This window comes from Lissotriton helveticus, chromosome 2_1, assembly GCF_964261635.1.
Source record: "Lissotriton helveticus chromosome 2_1, aLisHel1.1, whole genome shotgun sequence".
In the NCBI taxonomy this organism is placed as follows: Eukaryota; Metazoa; Chordata; class Amphibia; order Caudata; family Salamandridae; genus Lissotriton; species Lissotriton helveticus.
This window is the reverse complement of record NC_136059.1, coordinates 1,544,863,100-1,544,885,620: the sequence shown is the minus strand read 5'-3', so window position 1 is coordinate 1,544,885,620 and position 22,521 is coordinate 1,544,863,100. Positions and strand designations below refer to the sequence as shown.

The 22,521-nt window shown below is 48.5% G+C and overlaps 1 protein-coding gene across 1 annotated transcript in view; it reads left to right on the top strand.

Annotated features, from left to right (window-relative positions):
- The window catches only part of LOC144818774 (uncharacterized), a 476,510-nt gene that overhangs the window by 272,374 nt on the left and 181,615 nt on the right, over window positions 1-22,521 (top strand). The window contains exon 2 of the mRNA XM_078676513.1: window positions 6,084-6,255. Within this exon, the coding sequence (XP_078532639.1) occupies window positions 6,084-6,255 (172 nt within the window). The remainder of the gene's footprint in view (window positions 1-6,083; window positions 6,256-22,521) is intronic.

Genomic DNA, 22,521 nt, shown 5'->3' with positions numbered 1-22,521 from the left:
GGCTTCCAGATCAGCCTTCTCTTTTTAAGTCCCCTGCTGCTAACCGTTTCATTAAAGGCATTACGCATACGTTTCCACTTGTGCCCCTCAGTGGGACTTAAATCTGGTCTTGACTTTTCTGATGTGCGGTCCCTTTGAGCCCCTTCATAACTGTCCCTTACGTCTTCTCACTCTAAAGACGGCTTTCCTTGTTGCTATCACCTCTGCCAGAAGAGTGAGTGCGCTCCAGGCCCTTTCTTCCAAACCTCCTTTCCTTTCTGTTCATCCAGACAAGGTGGTTTTAAGGACCCATCCTCCTTTTCTGCCCAAGTTTGTCACGCCCTTCCACATCGGGCAGACCATCACTTTGCCCACCTTCTTTCCGCCTCCACATCCTTCAAGGGAAGAGGAGAGGCTCCACCGCCTGGACCCAAAACGTGGGCTCGCATTCTATCTGCAGCGTACACAGCAGTTCCAGGTGGATGGTCAGCTCTTTGTTGGCTACGTGGGTGCCAAAAAAGGTCTGGCTGTGCACGAACGGACCTTCTCCCGGTGGGTCGTTCTGTGCATCAAAGCATGTAACTCCTTGGCCAAGAATGAGCCTGCTATGGGGATGGGTACCCATTTAACCAGGGCGCCTGCAGTCACTACTGCCTGGGGACGTGGCGTTCCCTTGCAGGACCTTTGTCAGACAGCTACGTGGGCCTCCCTGCACACGTTTACCAAGCACTATTGCCTTGACAGTCAGGTCCGGAGAGACGGCTTCTTTGGCCGTTCCGTGCTCCGTGAATTTCTGGTGTAATTTCGTTCGCAGACTCACCACTGGGGTTGGTATCTATTCTAAGGTAAGGAATCTATCACTAACGTGTCTCTTTCAGATACACAAGTTACTACTTGTGTAACGATATATCTGTAAGAGATATTAGTTAGTGATTAGTATGTTTAAAGGTACATTAAGTTACATTTATACAGAACAAAACAGTTCTGTAAATTTGATCAATTGTTCATCGTCCATGGCAATTTGAATAAAGGACTTCCAGTCTCTAAATCTTTCATTGCAAGATGAATTGCAACAGCCATTCCATTTTGCCATAACTCTGCAGGACATCCCTTAATAACTAGAGTCCAGGTTCTTTCAGCAAGAGCTGTTTCTATGTCCACAGCTTTATTTGCTGGTGTTCTGAATCAGCATTATTGCCTGGATGCTGCAGACAAAGTTGATACGAGGGTGAGACAGGCTGTGTTGCACTACCTATTTCACTAAGGTGAGCCTCTTTCCTTTTTATGAATTTCTTTTCCCACCATCCGCTCTTATTATGTTTATTGCTTTCATTATGTTTGTAACAATTATTAACTATATCTGAAAGAGACAAGTTAGTGATAGATTCCTTACCTTAGAATATTCCCAGGCGTCAGACTGGATCCGGAAAGTTTTTCGTCAGCTGTACCTCTGCGCGTCCGTAGGTGACGTCGTGCGGCTTCGCGCCAGTCACTGTCGTCTTAGGCGCTAAGATGACGTCACAGAGGCTACTTAGGCACCACCCATGCGCGCTGACGTCAGTTCTTTCTTTTTCCGCGCCAGCAAGCGCAGATCCGGTTAGAGCTCGTACCCTAGTGTCTTTTTGACTAACTTTTTTGAGACTTTTGTCTCTACTTCTCTTTTGAGTCTTTGTTTTCTGGGGCCACATAGGGATGCCTGGGTTTAAATCCTGTCGCTGTACAATGTTGGTGGCCTACCCCCATGGCATTTGTCTCTACTGTCTGGAGCGTGATCATGACTCCCGGTCATGGTCCGACTGTCTAGCCATGGCTCCGAAGTCTTTGCGGGATGGGTCACGTAAGCTGTTGGAGGCCTGGCAGTAGTCTCCGCACCGTTTCGAGGTCCAGGGGTCGATCGAGGAACTGACTGCAGACCCATCATCATCGCTCCTCAGGGTCGAAGTCTTCACACTCGGAATCGGGTAAGAGACGTCATAAGAAGAAGTTGAAGCATTTACACTCTCCGACGTCCCCCCCATCGGTCTCCAGACTCGAACGAGGGGGCCTGGGGTACATCCCCCATGGCTCCGTTGGAGCCTGTGAGTCCTGCGGCCTACCCACCTTATCCGGGTCCGTTGGCGACTCCGACCCAGGTGTAAGATTTTCTTGCTGCCATGGACTGTTTTTTCAGGCCTTGGGCTCCCTTCCGGTGCGCCTTTGAGCCCTGCGGTCCCTGCTGAGGGTCCGTCGTTGCTGCCGGCTCCGCTACCGGTACCGCCGTCGGCTCCGGCGCCGCAAGTTCTTCTGATGGCGGCTCCGGCCCTGGCGCCGGCGCCGCAAGGTCCTCCGCCGGCGGCTACGGCCTAGCGCCTCCCGCGGCTCCGTTTACGGCCCTGCAATGGGTTCCCTTCGTTCCACCTCCGTCCTTGCCCGGGTTTCTAGACAATTTTGCTCCAGGTTGGGACCCTATTTGGGACATGGAGCCGGATCGGCGCCGTTCCCGGTGCTCGTAAACCATTCATATTCCCCTGTACCTCCCCTGCCGCCGCAGCCTGTGCCACGGGCAGTGTAAGAGAGGGTCACCTTGGAGTGGTCTGAGGACCCTCTTGCACAGCAGTGCGAGTCGGAACAGGAGTGGGCAGAAGAGTTGGAGGATGCAGGTGGCCTCGACCTCTCCTCTGAACCTGGTTTTCTTTCTCCTCCTGCTGTGGCCATGGAGGAGGGCGCCACATACACTGTAGGGCTCCGTAGAGCCGCTGAGGTCCTTGACCTTGATCTGCCTCCAGTAACTCTCAAACCGAACCTCCTCACTGAAGTCCTTCAGCCGGCAGCAAGCTGTATGGAGCCTCTGCTACCGTTCAACTGATGTGTTGATGGGTACCTGGTCTAGACTAGCCACGGGGGTTCCTGTGGATAAGAACGTGGCCAGGCGTCATCGCTCGGCACCGGGGGACCCTGCCCTTTTTAACTACCCACCCAACTCCGGAGAGCCTGGTCATCCAAGTCTCAACTTCCCAAAGCGCATTCCCTACCACCTGGAAGCTGGAACAGTTTGGGGAGAAACTGTTTTCCTCTGCCAGCTTGGGTCTGCGGTCGGTGAACACTGCATGCCTTTTGGGCCGCTACTCTCACTCTGTGTGGGACACGGTTGTGCAGATGCTGCCTCAGTTTCCGGAGGAGGTTCGGGCAGTGCTTTCCCAAGCCGTTGCTGGGGGGAAAGATACAGCAAAGTTTGCCATCCAGTGTGGGCTGAACACCGCGGACTCTCTGGTCCTCTGGCGGAGTCCAGTCTCCATATCAACCTTTTGGAGCTTTGGGCGATCCGACATGCACTAAAAGCATTCCTTCCCTCTGTCCGGGCAAGTATAGTGCAGGTGTTCACCGACAACACCACCGCCATGTAGTACTGCAACAAACTGACCCGGGTGGGGTCGTGAACCTTATGTCAGGAGGCTATGCGCCTCTGGACATAGCTGGAACATCAAGGCATTACCTTGGTGGTTCAACACCTGGCAGGATCTCTGAAGGCCAGGGCGGACAAACTCAGCCGCCTGTGCATGATGGATCACGAATGGCCGTCTGAACTTGGACGTGGCGCAAGGTCTCTTTCTGTAATGGGGAGAGCCTTGGTTAGATCTATATGCGCACCGAAGAGAACGCGCGTGCTCATCGGTTCTGCGCGTTGGAATTCCCAAGGCGACACTCGGTCGGCGACGCTTTTCATCGCGACTGGAGCTGCGGTCTGTCCTGAAGAAGATACGGCGCGACCAGGCCCAAGTCATCCTTTTGGCTCCGAATTGGGCACAAAGATACTGATATCCCGAGCTACTCAGCATGGCGATCGATCCCCCGATCCGACTGCCTCTTCGGGAGGATCTTCTGACGCAGCAGCAGGAGATGGTCCGCCTCCCGAACCTGTCCAGCCTCCACTTCCATGCGTGGAGATTGAGTGGAGACAGTTGACAGCTTTCGACTTCCTCCTGAAGTCTGTGATGACATTCTGGCAACCAGGCGTCCCTCCACTAAATCGGTATACACCTGCAGGTGGAACAAATTTGTGGCATGGTGCACAGCAAAGGCTGTAGCTCCCCTTTCTGCCCTTCATTCTGAGGTCCTTCTGTTCCTTCTCTCTATAGCCCAGCAGGGCTCTGCTCTGGGCACTATCAAAGGTTATTTTTCAACCATCCCTGCCTTTCTACAGCTTACAGGTCAGCCTTCTCTTTTTAAGTCTCCAGTTGTTAATGGTTTCCTCAAAGGCATTACACACATGTTTCCTCTCGTATCTTTCATAATGCCTCAATTGGACTTAAATCTTGTTTTGACCTATCTGATATGCGCTCCCTTTGAGCCCCTTCATAACTGTCCCTTACGTCTTCTCACTCTAAAGACGGCTTTCTTGGTAGGTATGACCTCTGCCAGAACAGTGAGTGAGTGAGCTCCAGGCTCTTTCTTCAAAATCTCCTTTTCTTTCTGTTCATCCGGTCAAGGTGGTTTCAAGGACTCGTTCTTCTTTCTTGCCAAAGGTTGTCACAAATTCCACATCGTGCAGACCATCACTTTGCACACCTTCTTTCCGCCTCTGCATCCTTCAAAAGAGGAAGAGAGGCTCCACCGTCGGGACCCAAAACGTGCGCTCTTGTTCTATCTGAAGCGCCCACAACAGTTCGGGGAGGATGACCAACTCTTTGTTGGCTATGTGGGCGCCAAAAAAGGTCTCGCCATGCACAAACAAACCATCTCTCGGTGGGTCGTTCTGTGCATCAAAGCTTGTTACTCGTTGGCTAAGAAGGAGCCTCCGGTGGGGCTGCGTGCCCATTCTACCGGGGCAACAGCAGCCACTACTGCCTTGGAACGTGGCGTTCCTTGCAAGACATTTGTCAGGCAGCTACGTGGGCCTCGCTGCACACGTTTACCAAACATTATTGCCTTGACAGTCTAGTCCGGAGAGACAGCTTCTTTGGCCGTTTTGTTTTCCGTGACTTTCTGGTGAAATCTTGCTCGCAGACCCACCGTCGGGGTTGGTATTGCTGGCGTTTCTATTCTAAGGTATGGTATCCATCACTCACGTGTCTCTTTCAGATGCACAAGTTACTACTTGTGTAACAATATATCTGTAAGATACATTAGTTAGTGATAGATTCTTTACTGCCCCACCCATACTCCCCGTTCTGCGAACTGATTTCCAGGGTTAAGGTCATCCCTTTCAGGCCTCTAGTTTCATGGCACCAGTGGTCAGTTTCTTGCATGGCTCTACGTTCCTGGTGCGGAAAGTCGTGTACAGTACTGACGTCAGCGCGCATGGGTGGCACCTAAGTAGTCTCTGTGATATCATCTCGGCGCCTACGACGCCATCAATGGACCCGGAGCCGCACAACGCCACCTACCGACACGCAGGGGTACTGCTGAAGAAAAACTTTACCGGAACCATTCTGACGCCTGGGGATATTCTAAGGTAAGAAATCTATCACTAACTTATGTCTCTTACAGTTATATTGTTACACAAGTAGTAACTTGTGCATTTGCATTATTATGGTATGCTAAATATGTATTTATGTTTACTGCTAATTCTGATTCAAGCGTGTGAATCTATGTAAGATCCAATACTGGAGAAGATAAGTTATTTACCTGTAACTGTGGTTCTCCAGTGTTGGTATCTTTCGTAGATTCACATGCGACCCACCCTCCTCCCCTAGAAGCTTCCCTTTACTAATTGGAATTATATTTATGTCCACTTGTGCTTAAAAATCTGAGGGAACTAGCCTCTGTGGGTAAGGTTCTGGAGGATGCCGTCGCCTGATTGGTTGCAGACTAAGTTAGGTCTTTTTTTAAACCAGGTCATAGATAGGCTATTAAATTCATTGCCTAATGCCATTGTACCCTATGCTACTATTATGATTGCTTGGATATGGTGCCGTGGGACTCCCACTTTGTCTGCAGGGATTGATTCAAGCATGTGAATCTATGAAAGATATCAATACTGAAAAAACGACAGTTATAGGTAAGTAACTTATTTTCATCTCGCTTGTCTGCAGTTGAGCACTCAAAAGCAATAATTACTAGTTTTGTTTCAATCAAACCTTTCATCTGAATTGTATGATTGATGTTATTGTGTGTTTCTTTTGTAGGAGAAAGCCCCTGAGAGCAAATATGTTTTAGTGCTTGGCCTGGATGGAGCTGGGAAGAGCAGCATTCTTAATTCACTTGCTGCCAGCAGAGCCAAACACTGCACAATACCCACAGATGGTTTGAATGCACTGTGCATTGCTACTGAAGATGCCAAATTGGAGTTTTTAGAACGTAAGTGGGGGAAATGTAATGTTGCGTTCAAGGGACTGACTGGTGTAAGATCACCAAGCACTAAAGCCTCTAGTTATGAAAAAAAAACATATATGCTTGTAAATGCACCAAAGCGCTTTAATTTCACCCTCCTTTGTACCTCCTTCAATTCTACACCTGCCAGATATTTTATTGTTCGTACAAATAGATCCTATTTGGTGTTTCTTCAAGGCAACAATAGCTTGATTTTAGTTTTTGCAGGAAGCCCATCTTCTCTAGAATCTGTAGCAAAAAGGATCAACACACACGGCTGAAAACTTTCACTGCATTAAATAAAAGCAATAGTCAGAGGAACGTCTTTTTTTCTCTTCCCACATACAAAAGGTTTGTGTAAGCTGTAGTATACAGTACAGGTAGCAGTGTGTGTTGATCATTGGAAACGATGATTGTGTAGTACTTTGATTAGCCTGGAGTTTGCAGTATGCTTTGTTTTCAGCTTTGAGTAAAGATCTAGGATGATAACATGCACAATCCAAATCTTTCTTTAGAGTGGTTATATTGTCTTGCGACCAGTAGTCCGGAATGGCTATGTTACCAAATTATTTCCTCCCCAGCCGCCACAAAATGACAGGATAATTTAGGTCAGAATTTCTCATTTAATTTGGATTCGAATAGTATGATTAGCCACATTATGCAGAAATGTTATTACAGATATAAGTACTAAAAGACCAGTTTGAGATGGAAGCCACAATTTACGCTCTTCATTAAGGTTTTAATGAGTGAAAGAAAAATATTTTTCTTTGTACAGCTTAGTCCCATTATTTTTGCCATGAGGATAAGCATAACGCTCAGAACCTTCTAAAATAACCTCTGAATTGCTTATGCTGTCCAACCATTTTATTTTTTGCATTGTTTTCTCTAGTCTGTTATGCTATCATGCTCCTGGCTTATTAACTTTGTTCATATTCTTTGGGTCTGTAACCGTATGATGCTGAGGGATTCTTTCTGCCCGTTAAGTTTTCATTGCACCAAAAGCAGCATAACCCAAACTCCATAAAAAATGTGTTGAAAAAGCGTAAGAGAGAAGAAATAGGGAGGGAAAAAAGATAAAGAGGGATGATTTAAGAGAAAATATGCCAGATAGCCATTAAACCTGTAAAGAAGAATCATCAGTGAAACTGTTCTAGTACACATCAATGATGAGAAGACTGTCCAGTTTATTTCTTCCATTTTTTTTTTTTTTTTTAAGTTTGAAAAGCTTTATTAAGTTGAAGCAACAATGTAAAACATCAGTACAATAGCACAAATTAAGAGCAGTAGGAATAAAATAATTGTGGAGAATGATGTGCCTAGAAACAAGAAAGACCCCCAAAAAGGGGAAAGCGCTATACAAAGGAAAAAATGCTTTTATGACTTTTCATTTTGTGGGGAGGAAAGAGAGAGAGAAAGAGGGAAGAAAGAGAAAAGGGTGGGAATAGAAGGGGAACAGCAATACAAAAAGTTATGATAAGAGAAGTAAAGAGATATGAAATATGGAGAAGTTCACAGTAATAATAATAACAGTAATAATAAATATAACAATAACATATGATCAAGAGGCACTTTTAGATATAAAATCTGTTAAAGGGGACCAGAGTAAATCACGTTTTTTCAACAATGGAATAGAACAAGCTCGCGAGCGTAATGGTCGCCTTCTAGATCGGCTCCGTCAGCCCTCTGGCCTGACTCGCATATCCTGTTGTATATCCTGCCCAGAGACGACACGGTTTCGAAGAAATAGCAATCAGGGACCTGGGCCTTCGTGGTGTTGAGACCGGGGCCTCGCCTATCGGATCCGACCTGGCGCTGTGGTGACCGTCGGCCCCGGCCGAGAGACTGCGCCACTGGTGAGAGCCGTTGTGGGAACATCCCGGTGAACCTGATCCGGGCCCGCCTTGACGGCCGTGAGGCTGGTGCGGAGCACGGTGCTCCGTGGACTGATCGTGTGAAGGGGTCCCCCCGCCGCTGCTCCGTCCATCGACCCTGGACCCTCGTCCTCGGACTCTGTTCGAGTGGAGCGCCAGCGATATTGCAGACGGCCCCTCGCCTTGGGCGAATCTCCTTTTTTCACCGAGGCTGCCATTGCTGGGCCCCCCGGAAATCTGTAAAGGCCCGCATTTGTGAACTGTTTTGAGCATCGCGGAGAGTGGTGAGGAGGCTGCATTCACAAAATGGCTACCGACGACCTGTGCTGTGGGTCTCCTTGTGATAACGGGCTTGAGTTGCTGGACGGCGCGGGGGCCTGGCCGTGTGTGCGTGACCCTACGATTGGAGACGTTCTTGATGCCTTACGATCCTTACGCGCGGCCCTGGCCCCCGATGTTCCGGGAGACTCGATTCGTTCTACCGCCATCTTGGGTGAACGCTCCTTCATGGTCCCCTCTTGTCTCAGTGATGCCACCGCCTCGCCTCCCCCGGTCGGTACGAGAGTTACTGTCGCTATCCATCGACGGATTTGCTGGCCGGTGGATTTGGAACCTCCTGCTCTTCGATGTTTGGGGACTTGGAAGTCGTGCGGGGGTCCGATCCTCCCCGGGTGCCTGAGAACAATGGTGGACCGCTGCCTGTTTTTGCCTTGATGAGGTCGTGTTTCTATTTTGCAGGGAATCCCCCGCTTTTCCTGATGGCAAGACTGAACTCCTGTCTATTGTTGCCCTTGTTGTTATTGCTGAGACATTTGAACTGCTTATTTGAAATTTTGCCCACTTTCTTATTGATTGCCTTCCCTGGCCTACGTTCTGCTCGTACTCTCTTTCAATTGTATGCTTGCTTCGCATCGTGTTGCTTATTTCACACTGTCCTGTGGTGGGTGGTAACTGTGGTTAGAAAAGGGATGGGGTGAGATGCACGGCTCCCGGTGGTTTATTGACGTACAGATCTGTGGCGCAGTTGCTCGTATTTCTAGTGCTGTGGGAGACCCCCCTGTACGTTTTTCGGCGCTCGAGATTGTGTCGTTCTGGTTCAACTATAATATGATTCGTATGGTTGGGTGGAGGGCGGTGGCCGACCGTATTTGTTTCTGCTCTTTTGCTCCTCCCTCCCGTTTATTTTTTTTTTGTCTTTATGTTCCTTTTTGTCTCTATATTCTTCTTTTCTCTTGTCTTTACTACATTTCGGGTTCTGGTTTAGGGCGACAGGCGCGCTGTTTGGAGGGTAGGCCATAGCCTTCTGCAGGGGTGCTGGGTGGGATGGGTGGGTTGGGTCTTAATTGCTGTTTTATTTTCCTCAGTTCTATGGCCCTTTTGTATCTCTTTTATTGGAGTGCCGCGTCTGTCCTTGCCTTCCGTGAATGTTTGGGGCGGGGTCTGTAATGTCGCTGTTCTTCTTTTTGTAGTTCTGCTGCTTTCCATTGCGACTCCCATGCCCTCCTCGTTGTTGATATTATCGCTCTTTTATGTGTTCTTTGCTACGGGACGCTTGTTTAGGCGCGGCATTCTTTTCTTTCAGTCTGTGTTTTCCTCTCCCTCCCTTTTTTTTCCTTCCCCCCCCCCTCCCTCCCCCCTTTTTTCCTTTCTCTCCCAAGGTTAGTATGACGGGTTAGTCTGGGTGTTGTCACTATTCCGGCCCCCTCTGTTCTGTTTCCGATGTGCTACTGGGTAGTGGGGATACAAAGTCGTTCTTACTTGTATATTGACTTGTGTTCACGGCCCTGTTTTTTAATTCTGATATATACCGTGTTGACATTCCTGCATAACTGCCCTTTAGCCCTTCTGTTACCAATAGTTTGATTTGGGAATCCGGATTCTTCTATATTGTCGCCCTGCCAGTCATGCTCCTTTTTGCCCTATTATAAAAAATAACCTTCATTGCTCCTGTTTGTTGGCCGTTTGGATCTTCTCTCCTCCCCCCCCTTTTTAAGATTGTATTGTTTCCGTTCCTCTATGATTGATTCTGTAATTCCATTCTGGACTTCTTGACTGCTCTCACGTGTTGTGGCCGGCCAGTTTGGTTGTAGGCCCAGATTTGTATATCCTGTCTATGCCAATAAAGGTTTACAAAAAAAAAAAAAAAAAAAGGAATAGAAGAAGCACATGCACGATCTAGTCTATGATGATGGCAGAGCAAATTCCACCAAGCATTATAAACCACGTTTGTAGTGTCTTTCCAATTAGTTGTTATAATTTGAAAACGCCATAGCAATACAAAGATAAATAAACTTACGAGTATGGAGTGGGACATCCCAAACTGGGGCCAAACCACCCAGGAATACATAAGAAATAAAAAAGGGAACATTAGTAGATAAAATCTTATTAAGTGTAGCCCAAATATGGGACCACATGCGTTGGACCTTGGGACAGAGGAAAAACATGTGAACAAAGTCACCAGGAGTGCATGAACAGGACCAACATTTCTTGGTATCTAACAATTTAAATTTAAACAAATCACAGGGAGTATAGAATATTCTATTGTAGAAAAAATAAAGGGTTTGTGTGGTACTAGCGGAACGAGAGGTGGAGTGAAGTTTGGACCAAATAGAATCCCAAGTAAGTGAGGGAAAAGTTTGATTGAGGTCCGATTCCCAGATAAGTTCAAGATTAGTTTTAGGCCTGTTAGTAAGTGAGGGAGAAAGTAATTTATAAATAGCAGAGGCCTTAAGAGGAACCTGAAAGTTAGGTGGAGAGGCAAGGAGGGGAGGTGAAGAGGACGAAGGGATATTGTGTAAGATAATAGTGGATAGTTTGGGCAGAAGTTCATGAAAGCGAGTACAGAATTTGTTAGAGATACCAAAAGTATCGCGAAGTGCTGGAAAGGTTAATAAGGAATTGTCAGAAAGAAGATGTTGGTAAGTGAGAATTCCTTTATCAATCCATTCCTTCCAAAAGAGCGCGCGATTGCGTAATTTAAGAGACTTATTATACCAAAGTGGGGTATTCATATGAAGAGTAGATGGTGCAGAGAATGAACGAAAAAGGGCAAGTGTTAAAGCTTTGGAGTGTTTAAAAATAGGAGAAAGTAGCTTAGGAGGTGGTTGTGTGAGATTGGAGGCAATGAGAAAGGTAAAGGGGTGAAGTTGAGCCAATTCTAGAGAGCTCCAAGCCGTAGTAGGGGGAGACGAGGTTTCAAGAAGAAAGGGCCAAATCTGCTTGAGAGTGAAAGCAGAATGAAAGCGTGAGATGTTGGGGAAGTTGACACCACCAAGATGTTTGGGTTGTTGAAGACGGAGGAGAGAGACCCTGGCCTTACGCTTATTCCACAGGAATTTGGAAAAAAGACTATTGATAGACTTAAAAAAGAAATGGGGTAGAGAAATAGGAAGCATGGAGAGACAGAAATTCACAATAGGAAGGAGCATCATTCTAATAGTAGAGAGACGACCCCACCAGGAAAGAAAAAGAGGGGACCAACGTTCTATAAGAGAAGAGAGCTTGTTAAGGATATCGGAGTGATTAATTTTGATAGTTTCTCTAATAGTGTTAGCATATAGAACGCCAAGACACTTGATAGAACCAGAGTTCCATTGGAAACCAGAACCCTGAAACATGTGAGGAAGACAAAATTTATTAAGGGGAAGGACTTCAGTTTTATCAATATTTAATTTGTATCCAGAAACAGAGGAATAATCATGTAATAAAGAGAAAAAGGCAGGAAGGGCAACAACAGGGTTGGAAATGTAAAGCAAAATATCATCAGCATAAGCAGTAAACTTAATCTCAACATCTTTATAGAGAAAGCCAGAATAGGAAGGGGATTGTCTAATTTTTTCAAGGAAAGGTTTGAGTGCCAAAACAAAGAGAAGGGGGGAAAGTGGACAGCCTTGTCTGGTACCTCTATGAAGGGGAAAGTAGTCAGATTGCATACCATTAATCCATATAGAAGTAGAAGGGGCAGAATAAAGCAACTTAACTAATTTAAGAAAAGTGGGACTGAAACCGTGCCAGCGAAGGGCGCCAAACATAAAGTCCCAGTTGACACGGTCAAATGCCTTCTCGGCGTCCAGAGTAATGGCAGCGAAGGGAACAACCATTTTAGCAGAAAGATGAATAATATTCAGAAGGGTTCTAGAATTGTCTGTAATGGATCTTCCCTTAACAAAGCCAGATTGATGAATGTTAACCAAATTGGGGACAATAGAATTAATCCGCAGGGCCAGAATTTTCGCGTACAATTTACAATCAGTATTAATGAGGGAGATGGGTCGATAATTTTTACATAGGGAAGGGTCTTTATCTTTCTTGGGGAGAAGAACTAGCATAGCCTGCGAAAAAGAGCCTTTAGATTCACCAGAGGAGAGAAAGTGATTAATTAACTGAAGAAAATGAGGAATCAAGATAGATTTAAAGTGGAGAAAGAAACAAACTGTAAAGCCATCGGGCCAGGTGTCTTATCTTTGGGGAGAAGAGAGAGAGCAGCAAGAATTTCCTTTTCTGAAATCGGGATATCGAGAGAAGAAAAATCCAACAAAGGATTGGGAGATTTGGGGACAGAGGTAAAGAAAGAGTCTAATTGCTCTGCAGAAGGAGAAGACTCAGGAGTATAAGGAGAGGAATAAAATTGAACAAAGCAATCCAGAATGTTAGCATCAGAAGACTGAAGCAAACCGTGTGAATCTTTAACCGAGACTATTTTCGATTTCTGTTTTTTAATTTTGAGGTAATTTGCCAAAGCCCTACCAGCTTTATTGCGACCACCATATACCTTTGCATTAAATTGAAGAAGATGATTGGAGGCTGATTCCCAAGAATGTTTATTAAATTGCAGTTTAGCGGAAATGAGAGAGGAAAGGGAATCAGGAGAGTTAGAAGTATGGTAAAGATGCTCTAGTTCTTTAATGCGTTTTAAATATGAGGAAGCTTGGGATAGCGCTTTCTTTTTTTTACGGGAAACAAAGTCAATAATCCAACCCCGAGCAGTGGCCTTGAAAGCATCCCAAAGAAAATGAAAGTCAGAGGTGGAGTGTAAGTTAGTAGTGAAAAAATCATCCATGAAATGAGTAAAGGAACAGAAGGACCTCAGAAAGAAGGGCAGAAAGGGGATCCACAGCCTTTGCTGTGCACCATGCCACAAACTTGTTCCACCAGTAGGCGTATACCGTCTTAGTGGAGTGTCGCCTGGCTGCCAGGATGACATCACAGACTTCGGAAGGATGATCGAGAGCTGTCAACTGTCACCACTCAATCTCCTGGCATGGAGGTGGAGACTAGACAGGTTCGGGTGGAGAACCGTCCCCTGCTGCTGCGACAGAAGATCCTCCCAAAGATGCAGTCTGATCGGGAGATCGAACGCCATGTTGAGTAGCTCGGGATACCAGTATCTCGGTGCCCAATCCGGAGCCACAAGAAAGATTTGGGCCTGGTTGCGCCATTCTTCAGTACTCTGGGTAGAAGTGGTATAGGCGGAAAGGCGTACAATAGACCGCAACTCCACCCGCGACAAAAAGCGCTCCAGAGCGAGTGCCGCCTTGGAAATTCCAACGCACAGAACTGATGACATTGCGCATTCTCTTCTGTGGCGAATAGATCTAACCAAGGCTCTCCCCATTGCTGAAAGAGACCTTGCGCCATGTCCGAGTTCAGACGCCATTTGTGATCCATTAAGCACCAGCGGCTGAGTTTGTCCACCCTGTCGTTCATGGAACTTGCCAGGTGTTGAACTACCACAGAAATGCCCTCATGTTCCAGCCATGTCCAGAGGCGCAGAGCCTCCTGACATAGGGTCCAGGACCTCACTACGCCCTGTTTGTTGCAATACCACATGGCGATGGTGTTGTCCGTGAACACCTGCACCACACTTCCCTGGACAGAGGGAAAGAATGCCTTCAGTGCAAGTCTGATCGCTCCAAAAGGTTGATATGGAGCCGGGACTCCGCCAGAGACGAGAGGCCTCTGATCTCCGCCTCTCCCAAGTAGCCTCCTCATCCTCATCCCAGGAGGGACGCATCCATCACCACTGTATGCCCAGGTTGGGGAAGGGAGAGGGATCTGCCATTGACCCAATCACGATTCGTGAGCCACCACTGCAATTCGGGCATGTTGCACTAGCAGGATGCAGGAGGCCATCAGGCCCAGAAACCGGAGGGTCATCCTGACTGAAACCCGGGATAGAGGCTGAAACATCGGAATCATAGCCTGAATATCCCGGATTCGCTGCTCGGGAGGATAAACACGAAACCGCTTCGAATCCAGAACCGCTGCGATGAAGGGGAGCTTCTAAGAGGGACTCAGGTGCGACTTCGACACGTTGATGGAGAAGCCCTGCAAATGCTGGAGATTGGCCGTAGTCTGAAGGTAGTTGACGACTGCCTGGGGCGAACCCGCCTTCAACAACCAGTCATCGAGGTAGGGAAAGACTGACACCCCTGACCTGCATAGGTGAGCTGCGACCACCGCCATCACTTTCGTGAACACCCGAGGGGCGCTGGTAAGACCAAAGGGGAGCACGGCAAACTGAAAATGCTCCTGCCTACCATGAACCGCAGGTAACGCTGGTGGGCCGTCAAGACAGGGATGTGAAAATATGTGTACTGCAAGTCCAACACAACCATCCAGTCTCCAGGGTCGAGGGCAGCCAAGACCTGAGCCAGAGTCAACATCTGGAGAAGCGTGGCTCAGTGGTTAGAGGCGGCAGACCCGGAAGCTGAGATCAGCCGTGGACCAGGGTTCGATTCCCCGCCTCCGGACACTGGGGCAGTGTCTGCGCCACTGTGTCCCACACAGCATGAGAGTAGCGGCCTAAAAGGCACGCAGTGTTAACTGACCGCAGCCCCAAGCTGGCAGAGGAAAACAACCTCTTGCCAAACTGCTCCAGCCTTTTAGGGTCCTGATCGGGTGGGGCGGTAGGGAACGCACTCTGAGAAGTGGAGGCCTGAATGGCCAGGCTCTCCAGGGTGGGATGATTTGTCAGAAAGACCGGGTCACCCGGTGCCTGGCAATGCCTGGCCACGTTCTTATCCTCAGAAACCCCAGTGGCTGGCCTAGACCAGGTGCCGATCAAAACATCCATCAAGACCTCATTAAACAGGAGCAGAGGTTCCATAGAACTTGCCGCCGGCTGAAGATCCTCAGTAAGGAGGTTGGTCTTGTGAGTGACAGTAGGCAGATCAAGGTCAAGGGCCCCAGCTGCTCTACGGAGCACCATGGTATACGTGGCGCCCTCCTCCATGATGGCGGGAGGAGACATAAATCCATACTCGGAGGAGAGGTCAAGGCTGCCTGCGTCCTCCGAATCTTCCACCCACACATTGACAGTCTCACACTGTCATGCAAGAGGGTCTTCGGAACCCTCCTCCACAGCCTGTGGTACAGGCGGGAGCAGTGGGGAGGCACGGGGGAAAACAAATGCTCCAACGGGGCCGGGCACAGCGCCGGTCGACGCTGATCTGGCTCCATGTCCGAATTAGGGTCCCAAGCCGAAACATAATTGCCCGGAAATTCGGGAAAGGGCGGTCGTGGAACAAACTGAACCCATGGCGGTGCCAGGAACAGAGCCGCAGGGTGCGCCGGAACCACCGGCGGAGGTCCCTGAGGGGCCGGAGCCTCCGGCGGAGGACCCTGAGGCGCCAGGGCCGGAACCGCCAACGAAGGACCTTGTGGCGCCAGGCCGGAGCCGATGGTGACGCTGGAGCCGAAGGCAAGCAAGCGCCCTCAAAAGGGACCGCGGGTCCGAAGGGGCGGCGGCTTGAGCCCTAGGCCTAAATAGGCGGTCCATGGCAGTAAGAAACTCTTGCACCTGGGTCCAGTCGCTGACGGACCCAGGTAAGGTGGGTAGGCAGCTGGATTGACCCAAGGCCCCCATGTCCAGAGACCGATGGGGGGGACTTCGGAAAGCGAACACGCTTCTTCGATATTTTTCTTATGAAGTCTCTTACCCGATTCCGAGGGTGAAGACTTGGACCCAGAAGAGCAATGATGACGACTGCCTGGCCTCCAGCAGCTTTCGGGGCCGCTCCCGCAAAGCCTTTGGAGCCATGGAAAGATAGTCGGAACATGACCGAGAGTCATGGTCGCGCTCCAGACATGGGGGTCGGCCACCGACATCGTACGGCGACAGGCCCCGCAGGATTTAAACCCAGGCATCCCTACGTGGCACCAGGAGTCAAATACTCAAAAGAAGTAGAGACAAAAGTCTTAAAAAAGTTAGTCAAAAAGTGACTAGGGTGCGTGCTCTAAGCAGATCTGCGCATGCTGGTGCGAAAAAGAAAGAACTGACGTCAGCGCGCATGGGTGGCGCCTAAGTAGTCTCCGTGATGTCATCTCAGCGTTTACGTCGCCAGCGACGGACGCGGAGCCGCATAACGCCACCTACTGACGTGCAGGGGCGGGAATATTCTAATGCTTATGACTTTGATGAGGATACCCCTGGAAGAGAACTAGGATTACAGGTAAGTAACTAATCCGTCAGTTCTTTTTTCCGGCTTGTTCTGTGAGGAACCTGGAACTTGAGCTCTGCTCATTTGTAGTATTTTCTGTCAGAAGTTGTTTTTTTCTTACCTTTTTTTGACAAAAGAATATTTTGGTGGTGTTTTCTATCTTGTTCTGACTAACTGTTGGTATTTTTTAGTCAGAATGCCACCTTTATTTTACAAATGTCCTTCCTGTGGGAAGAAGATGTCAAAAACGGATCCACACTCTGTTTGTGTGGTGTGTCTTCCAGCTTCTCATAAGGTGGAGGATTGTTATCATTGCCTCAACCTTTCTAGTAGAACTTTAAGAGAAAGGGAGAAAATGAGGTTGCTGGGCCTCCTGGAGAGAGAAAACCGTGGTGAGAAGAGTTCCAAGGGCTTATTCTCCTCTTCCAAGCCATCTTCTCATCCTAAACGTCGAAGATCAGCGTCTCCAGAAGGTAGATCTAAGAAAACTCGACTCCAGGGAGCGTCGCCGTCAAAAAAGACATTGTCGACGTCGAAGAGGGCTCCGTCGACGTCGAGGACTTCGCCGGCGAGGCAAGGTTCAGCGTCGAGGTCGCCGTCGAAATCTTTTTCGACGTCGAGACATCTGGTGTCGATTGCTGTAAAGACGACGTCGGGGGTGCCATGTCCGACGTCGAAGACTCGTGAGAAGTCGACGTCGAGAGAAGAGAGGCGTCCGACGACGAAGGTGTCGACGTCGAAGGATGGTGTGTCGACGTCGAAGGATGGTGTGTCGACGTCGAAGGATGGTGTTTCGACGTCGAAGGATGGTGTGTCAACGTCGAGGAAAGTGTCGACGTCGAAGGAGAGACCGAGGTCGAGAGTGAGACTTACGATGTCTTTGAAGAAGAGGTCGACGTCGAGAGAAAGGACGACGTCGAAGGAGTCGACGTCGAGACCTAAAAAGAGAAGATCAAGGTCTCCATCGCGACATAGGTCGATGTCGAAGTCTGCTTCGGGCTCGAAGCATGGAGTGTCTAGGTCTCCCCCACCCGAACATGGGTCGGCGTCGAGACTATCCAGACCGGCCTCTCGGACCTCAATTAGGTCTTTGTCGAGGTCAGACATCAGTCCAGAACATTTGTCTTCTCCGCGTGACCAGCAAGACGACAGGTCTGCGGTGGGACAAGAGGTAGTGCACCAGGACTCGTCTGTGGTGGCTCATTCGGGCTCAACCTCAGGACAGGTGTCGGATGATAGACAATTGGTGCCCAGACAACGGACTCCATCTGGCTCATTGTTTTCTGAGCACAGTGTAGTTTCCAGAGCCTCCAAGTCTTCAACTGGACTGAATATTGTGCAGGTGTCACCTGAGGCTTCACCTGAGCGTGTAGGGCGGCCTATTAACTTGTCACCGAGGTGGCTGGAAAGCCTGAGACATTGGAAAATGCGTCCAGATGCAGGACTGATGGGGATGAGGGCTCCGGTCCCTCAGACGGAGCTGCATAGAAGATCACGCTCTAGGTCCTTAGTGAGAGAGAAATCACGTTCACGGGAACGAATGAGGCAGCGATCGGCAACTCCTCCGAGGCGGAGTAGGTCTCCTTCCTCATCTTCTATGTCTTCGAAGTCTTCTTTAAGATCTTCCTATAGAGACTATTCTCCCACAATCTCATCTACTCCCCCTTCCAGAGTGTCTCCAGTGGATGATTTGGGCACATTTAATGATGTGTTGTGTCATGGGGCGAATAAGTTGAAGATCAAGATGGCAGTTCCTCAAATAGCAACGTCAGTCATCTTTGAAACCCTACATCACAAGACGACTGGTAGACCTCTTCTACCGTTAGTGCCCGGATTAATAGAACCAGCAATGAGAACTTTCTTAACTCCGGCCACGGTGGGTTCTGGTCCTTCTAGGATTGCTAAGAAGTACAGGGCTCCAGCAGAGGATCCTTTATTTTTGCCTTCTGACCCTCCTCCGGATTCACTTATTGTGGCGGCAGTCAGAAAAGCACATTCTGCGGCATCTACCTCTTCTGCTCCACCTGAAAAGGATAGTAAGAGTATGGATTCCTTGGAGAGAAGAATGTGCAACACCTCAGGTTCGGTCATGAGAGTGGCCAGTGCGTCAGCCTTATTGGGTCGCTATGATCGTCTGCTTTGGGACTCAGTGACTCGTTTTGCAGATAAACTCCCTAAGGAGGATCAGAAAGACTTCCTGGAAATAGTAGAAGAAGGAGGATTGGTGGCGAACCAGGGTATTAGTGCGGCTGCTGATGCGGCGGATCTGTCAGCTCATGGTTATGCACATGGTGTTTGTGCTAGACGTACGGCTTGGCTTCGCCTTACGGGACTTAAGCCAGAGGCGCAGAGAAAGATGGTGAATTTACCTTTCAATGGTTCGACTCTATTTGGCTCTCACGCTGACGACGAAATGTCTTAAATGAAAGTGGAGTTGGACACCCTGAAAGCTGTCGGTCTTGAAAAGAAAAAAGAATTTCGACGTCGGGGTAATTTTCGTCCCTTTGACAAAAGATCTTTTCAGCAGAGGGCCAACAGTCGAATTGGTCCTCGCAAAATCAAGGCCAGAATCAGCAGAGGTCGCAATTTCAACAGCGACGACCTGGGCGAGGCAGAGGCAATGGAAACAGGCAGCAATCCTCTGCTACCAAGCAGCCTCAAAAGCAATGAACGGATGCTTCCTCCACAACCGTGTGCCACTCCGGTTGGAGGAAGTATTGCGTGGTATCTGGACGAGTGGAAGCAAATCACAAAGGACAGATGGGTGCTGAGTATTATTCAGAGCGGGTACCTTTTGAGATTCAAGAAGCCCCCTCCTGTCATTCGCCCCTTAAGGATGGTTCAGTGGAATATAAGGCGCTTGCAGCAGGAAGCGAACGTCTTCTGAAGAAGAACGCCATAGAACCAGTACCATCTCAACAGAGAGGTCAAGGCCTGTACTCTCGATTTTTTCTCGTACAGAAAAAAGGTCCAGCTACGGAGTTCAGACCCATTCTGGATCTGAGAGTATTGAACAAATTCATTCGGAAGGAGAAATTTCGAATGCTGGCTCTTCATCAGATTTTCCCTCAATTACACCAAGGGGATTGGATGTGCTCCATCGATCTGAAAGATGCGTACTTTCATATTCCGGTATCCAGAAAGCATCGCAAGTTCCTCAGGTTCCAAGTAGGGGTTCATCATTACCAGTACTCAGTACTCCCTTTTGGCCTGAGATCAGCTCCCAGAACATTTTCAAAATGTATGGCGGTAGTGGCAGCTTGTCTTCGAAAGAGACGGATTTTCATATATCCGTACTTAGACGACTGGCTTCTGAAGAGTTCATCCCCATCGCTACTAGAAGAACATCTATCGATATGCCTCCAACTCATGTGCAAGTTGGGTCTGCAAGTCAACTACAAGAAGTCTATAATGAATCCCACCCAGAAAATCCACTACCTGGGTGCGCAGCTGGACACAGAAAACGAAAACGTGTGTCCTTCGGAGGAGAGATGGTCATCTATCAAGGCGAAGTGCGTGCTTCTCCTCCAGTATGCTCGTCCGACAGTTCGGCAAGTATCCTCTCTCCTGGGGTCCATGGCATCATGCATATTCATCGTGCCAAACGCACGTTTGCAGATGCGTCCTCTGCAGCAGTGTCTGGAAGATCAGTGGAAACAGAGTACGGGACGCTGGGAGGATCGAATTCATCTCCAACAGTCGGCAAGAGATTCCATTCGGTGGTGGATGAAGAAGGCACACTTGATGAAGGGAGTTCCTTTTCATCAGGACCCACCAACGCAGACTCTCATCACAGATGCCTCTCTCCTTGGTTGGGGGGCACATATGGGCCCTCTTCAGGTACAAGGGCTATGGTCAGACTTCGAGAAAGGATATCACATCAATCTACTCGAACTCAGAGCGGTCCATCTTGCTCTCAAGTCTCTGGCTCCATCTCTACAGACTCGGTCCCTTCTGGTACAAACAGACAATACCACAACAATGTATTATCTAAACAAGCAGGGGGGTACCAGATCCAGGACTCTGTCCATAGAAGCCCAGACCATCTGGCATTGGTTACTTGCAAGGAACCTGTCCATAACAGCAGTTCACCTACCAGGAAGTCTCAACTCAGAGGCGGACGGCCTCAGCCGAGACTTCGTCGAAGCGCACGACTGGGTTCTCAACGGAGACGTCGCGCACAGCATTTTCCAGGCTTGGGGAACACCAGACATCGATCTGTTCGCAGACGCGGCAAACACAAAATGCCCCGTCTTCGCGTCCAGGTTTTCCCAGAAAGGGTCTCAAGGGAATGCCCTTTTGATAGACTGGTGTCAAAATTTGCTGTACGCCTTTCCACCGACACCGTTGATACCAGCAGTGATCAACCGGATGCACAAGACCAACTCCAGAATGATACTGATTTGCCCGGAGTGGCCACGCCAGTGGTGGTTCCCAGATCTCCTCCAGTTGTCCATCAGGCCACACAGGAGATTGCCTTGTCGCCCGGATCTTCTGTCCAAGCAGCAGGGGCGAGTGTTTCACCCGAATCTGCCCTCCCTGCGCTTGGCAGCATGGCTCCTGAAGTCATCCAGTACGGACATTAACAGCTGAATCCGGAGTGTATGAACATTCTTAAGGAGGCAAAGCGGCCTTCTACAAGACAATCCTACGGATTTAAGTGGAAACGCTTTTACCTCTGGTGTCAGAGTAAAGGTCTTGATCCTATTCATGGTCAAGAACAGGTGATCTTGCCTTATCTTCTTTACCTTGCTGAGTCTGGTTTGCAGTTTAGTTCTATCAAGGTCCATCTTGCTGCAATAACGGCTTATAGAAAATCGCCTACACAGATATCGTTTTTTCGGATGCCTGTGGTGAAGGATTTTCTAGAAGGGTTAAGGAAGGTTTTTCCTCCAGTCAGGTCTCCTTCTCCACCTTGGGAGCTTAATGTGGTATTGACTAAGTTGATGGGTCCACCATTTGAGCCCATACATAAAGCTTCTTTGCAACACTTATCTTGGAAGGTAGCATTCCTGGTAGCCATCACTTCTGCTCGTAGAGTGAGCGAGATTCAGGCTCTGTGTTGCAAGGAACCATACACAGTTTTTCATGGAAACAGAGTGGTGCTTAAGACTCATCCTGCTTTTCTACCAAAGGTGGTGTCGGATTTTCATGTGAACCAATCCATAACATTGCCTACTTTCTTTCCAAACCCTTCGAGTCCGGCTGAGCGGACTTTGCATTCATTGGATCTAAAGAGGGTTTTGAAATTTTACTTAGATAAAACAAAGTCGTTGAGACACACGGACCGTTTGTTTGTGAACTATGGTCCTACGAATGCTGGTTTGGCAGCATCCAAGAGATCCATTTCTAGATGGATAGTGTCATGTATCTTACTGGCTTATCAGCTAGCCCACAAGTCTTTATCAGGTAGACCTAGGGCTCATTCTACGAGAGGGAAAGCTGCTACCACAGCTCTCCTTAGGAATGTGGCTATGTCAGAGATATGTAAAGCAGCTACTTGGCGTTCAGTGCATACGTTTACACGTCATTACTGCTTGGATTCTGATGCGCAGGTTGATGCACAAGTGGGACAAGCATCACTCAGAAATTTGTTTGCTGTTTCTAGTTAAACACTTTGTTGTTAAAAGTGCATCTGTGCATTTATCTGTTCGCCCGCTTCTAGTGGGTATGAGCTTGCTACTCTATTCAGTGCTTATGACTATTAATGAGTATCCCCTGGAAGAGAAGGATTAGTTACTTACCTGTAATCCTAGTTCTCTTCCAGGGGTATACTCATTAAAGTCATAAGCACCCTCCCGCCTCCCCGGGCGAGCAGTAGCATTGAAGTTTTTTCAATATGTATTATGAAGTTTTTAAGTGCAGATTCCTGCTAAAAGTTTACTGTACCGTACAAAAGAACTGACCTAACTGTCACCTGTGGTGCATGATGGGATCAGAGT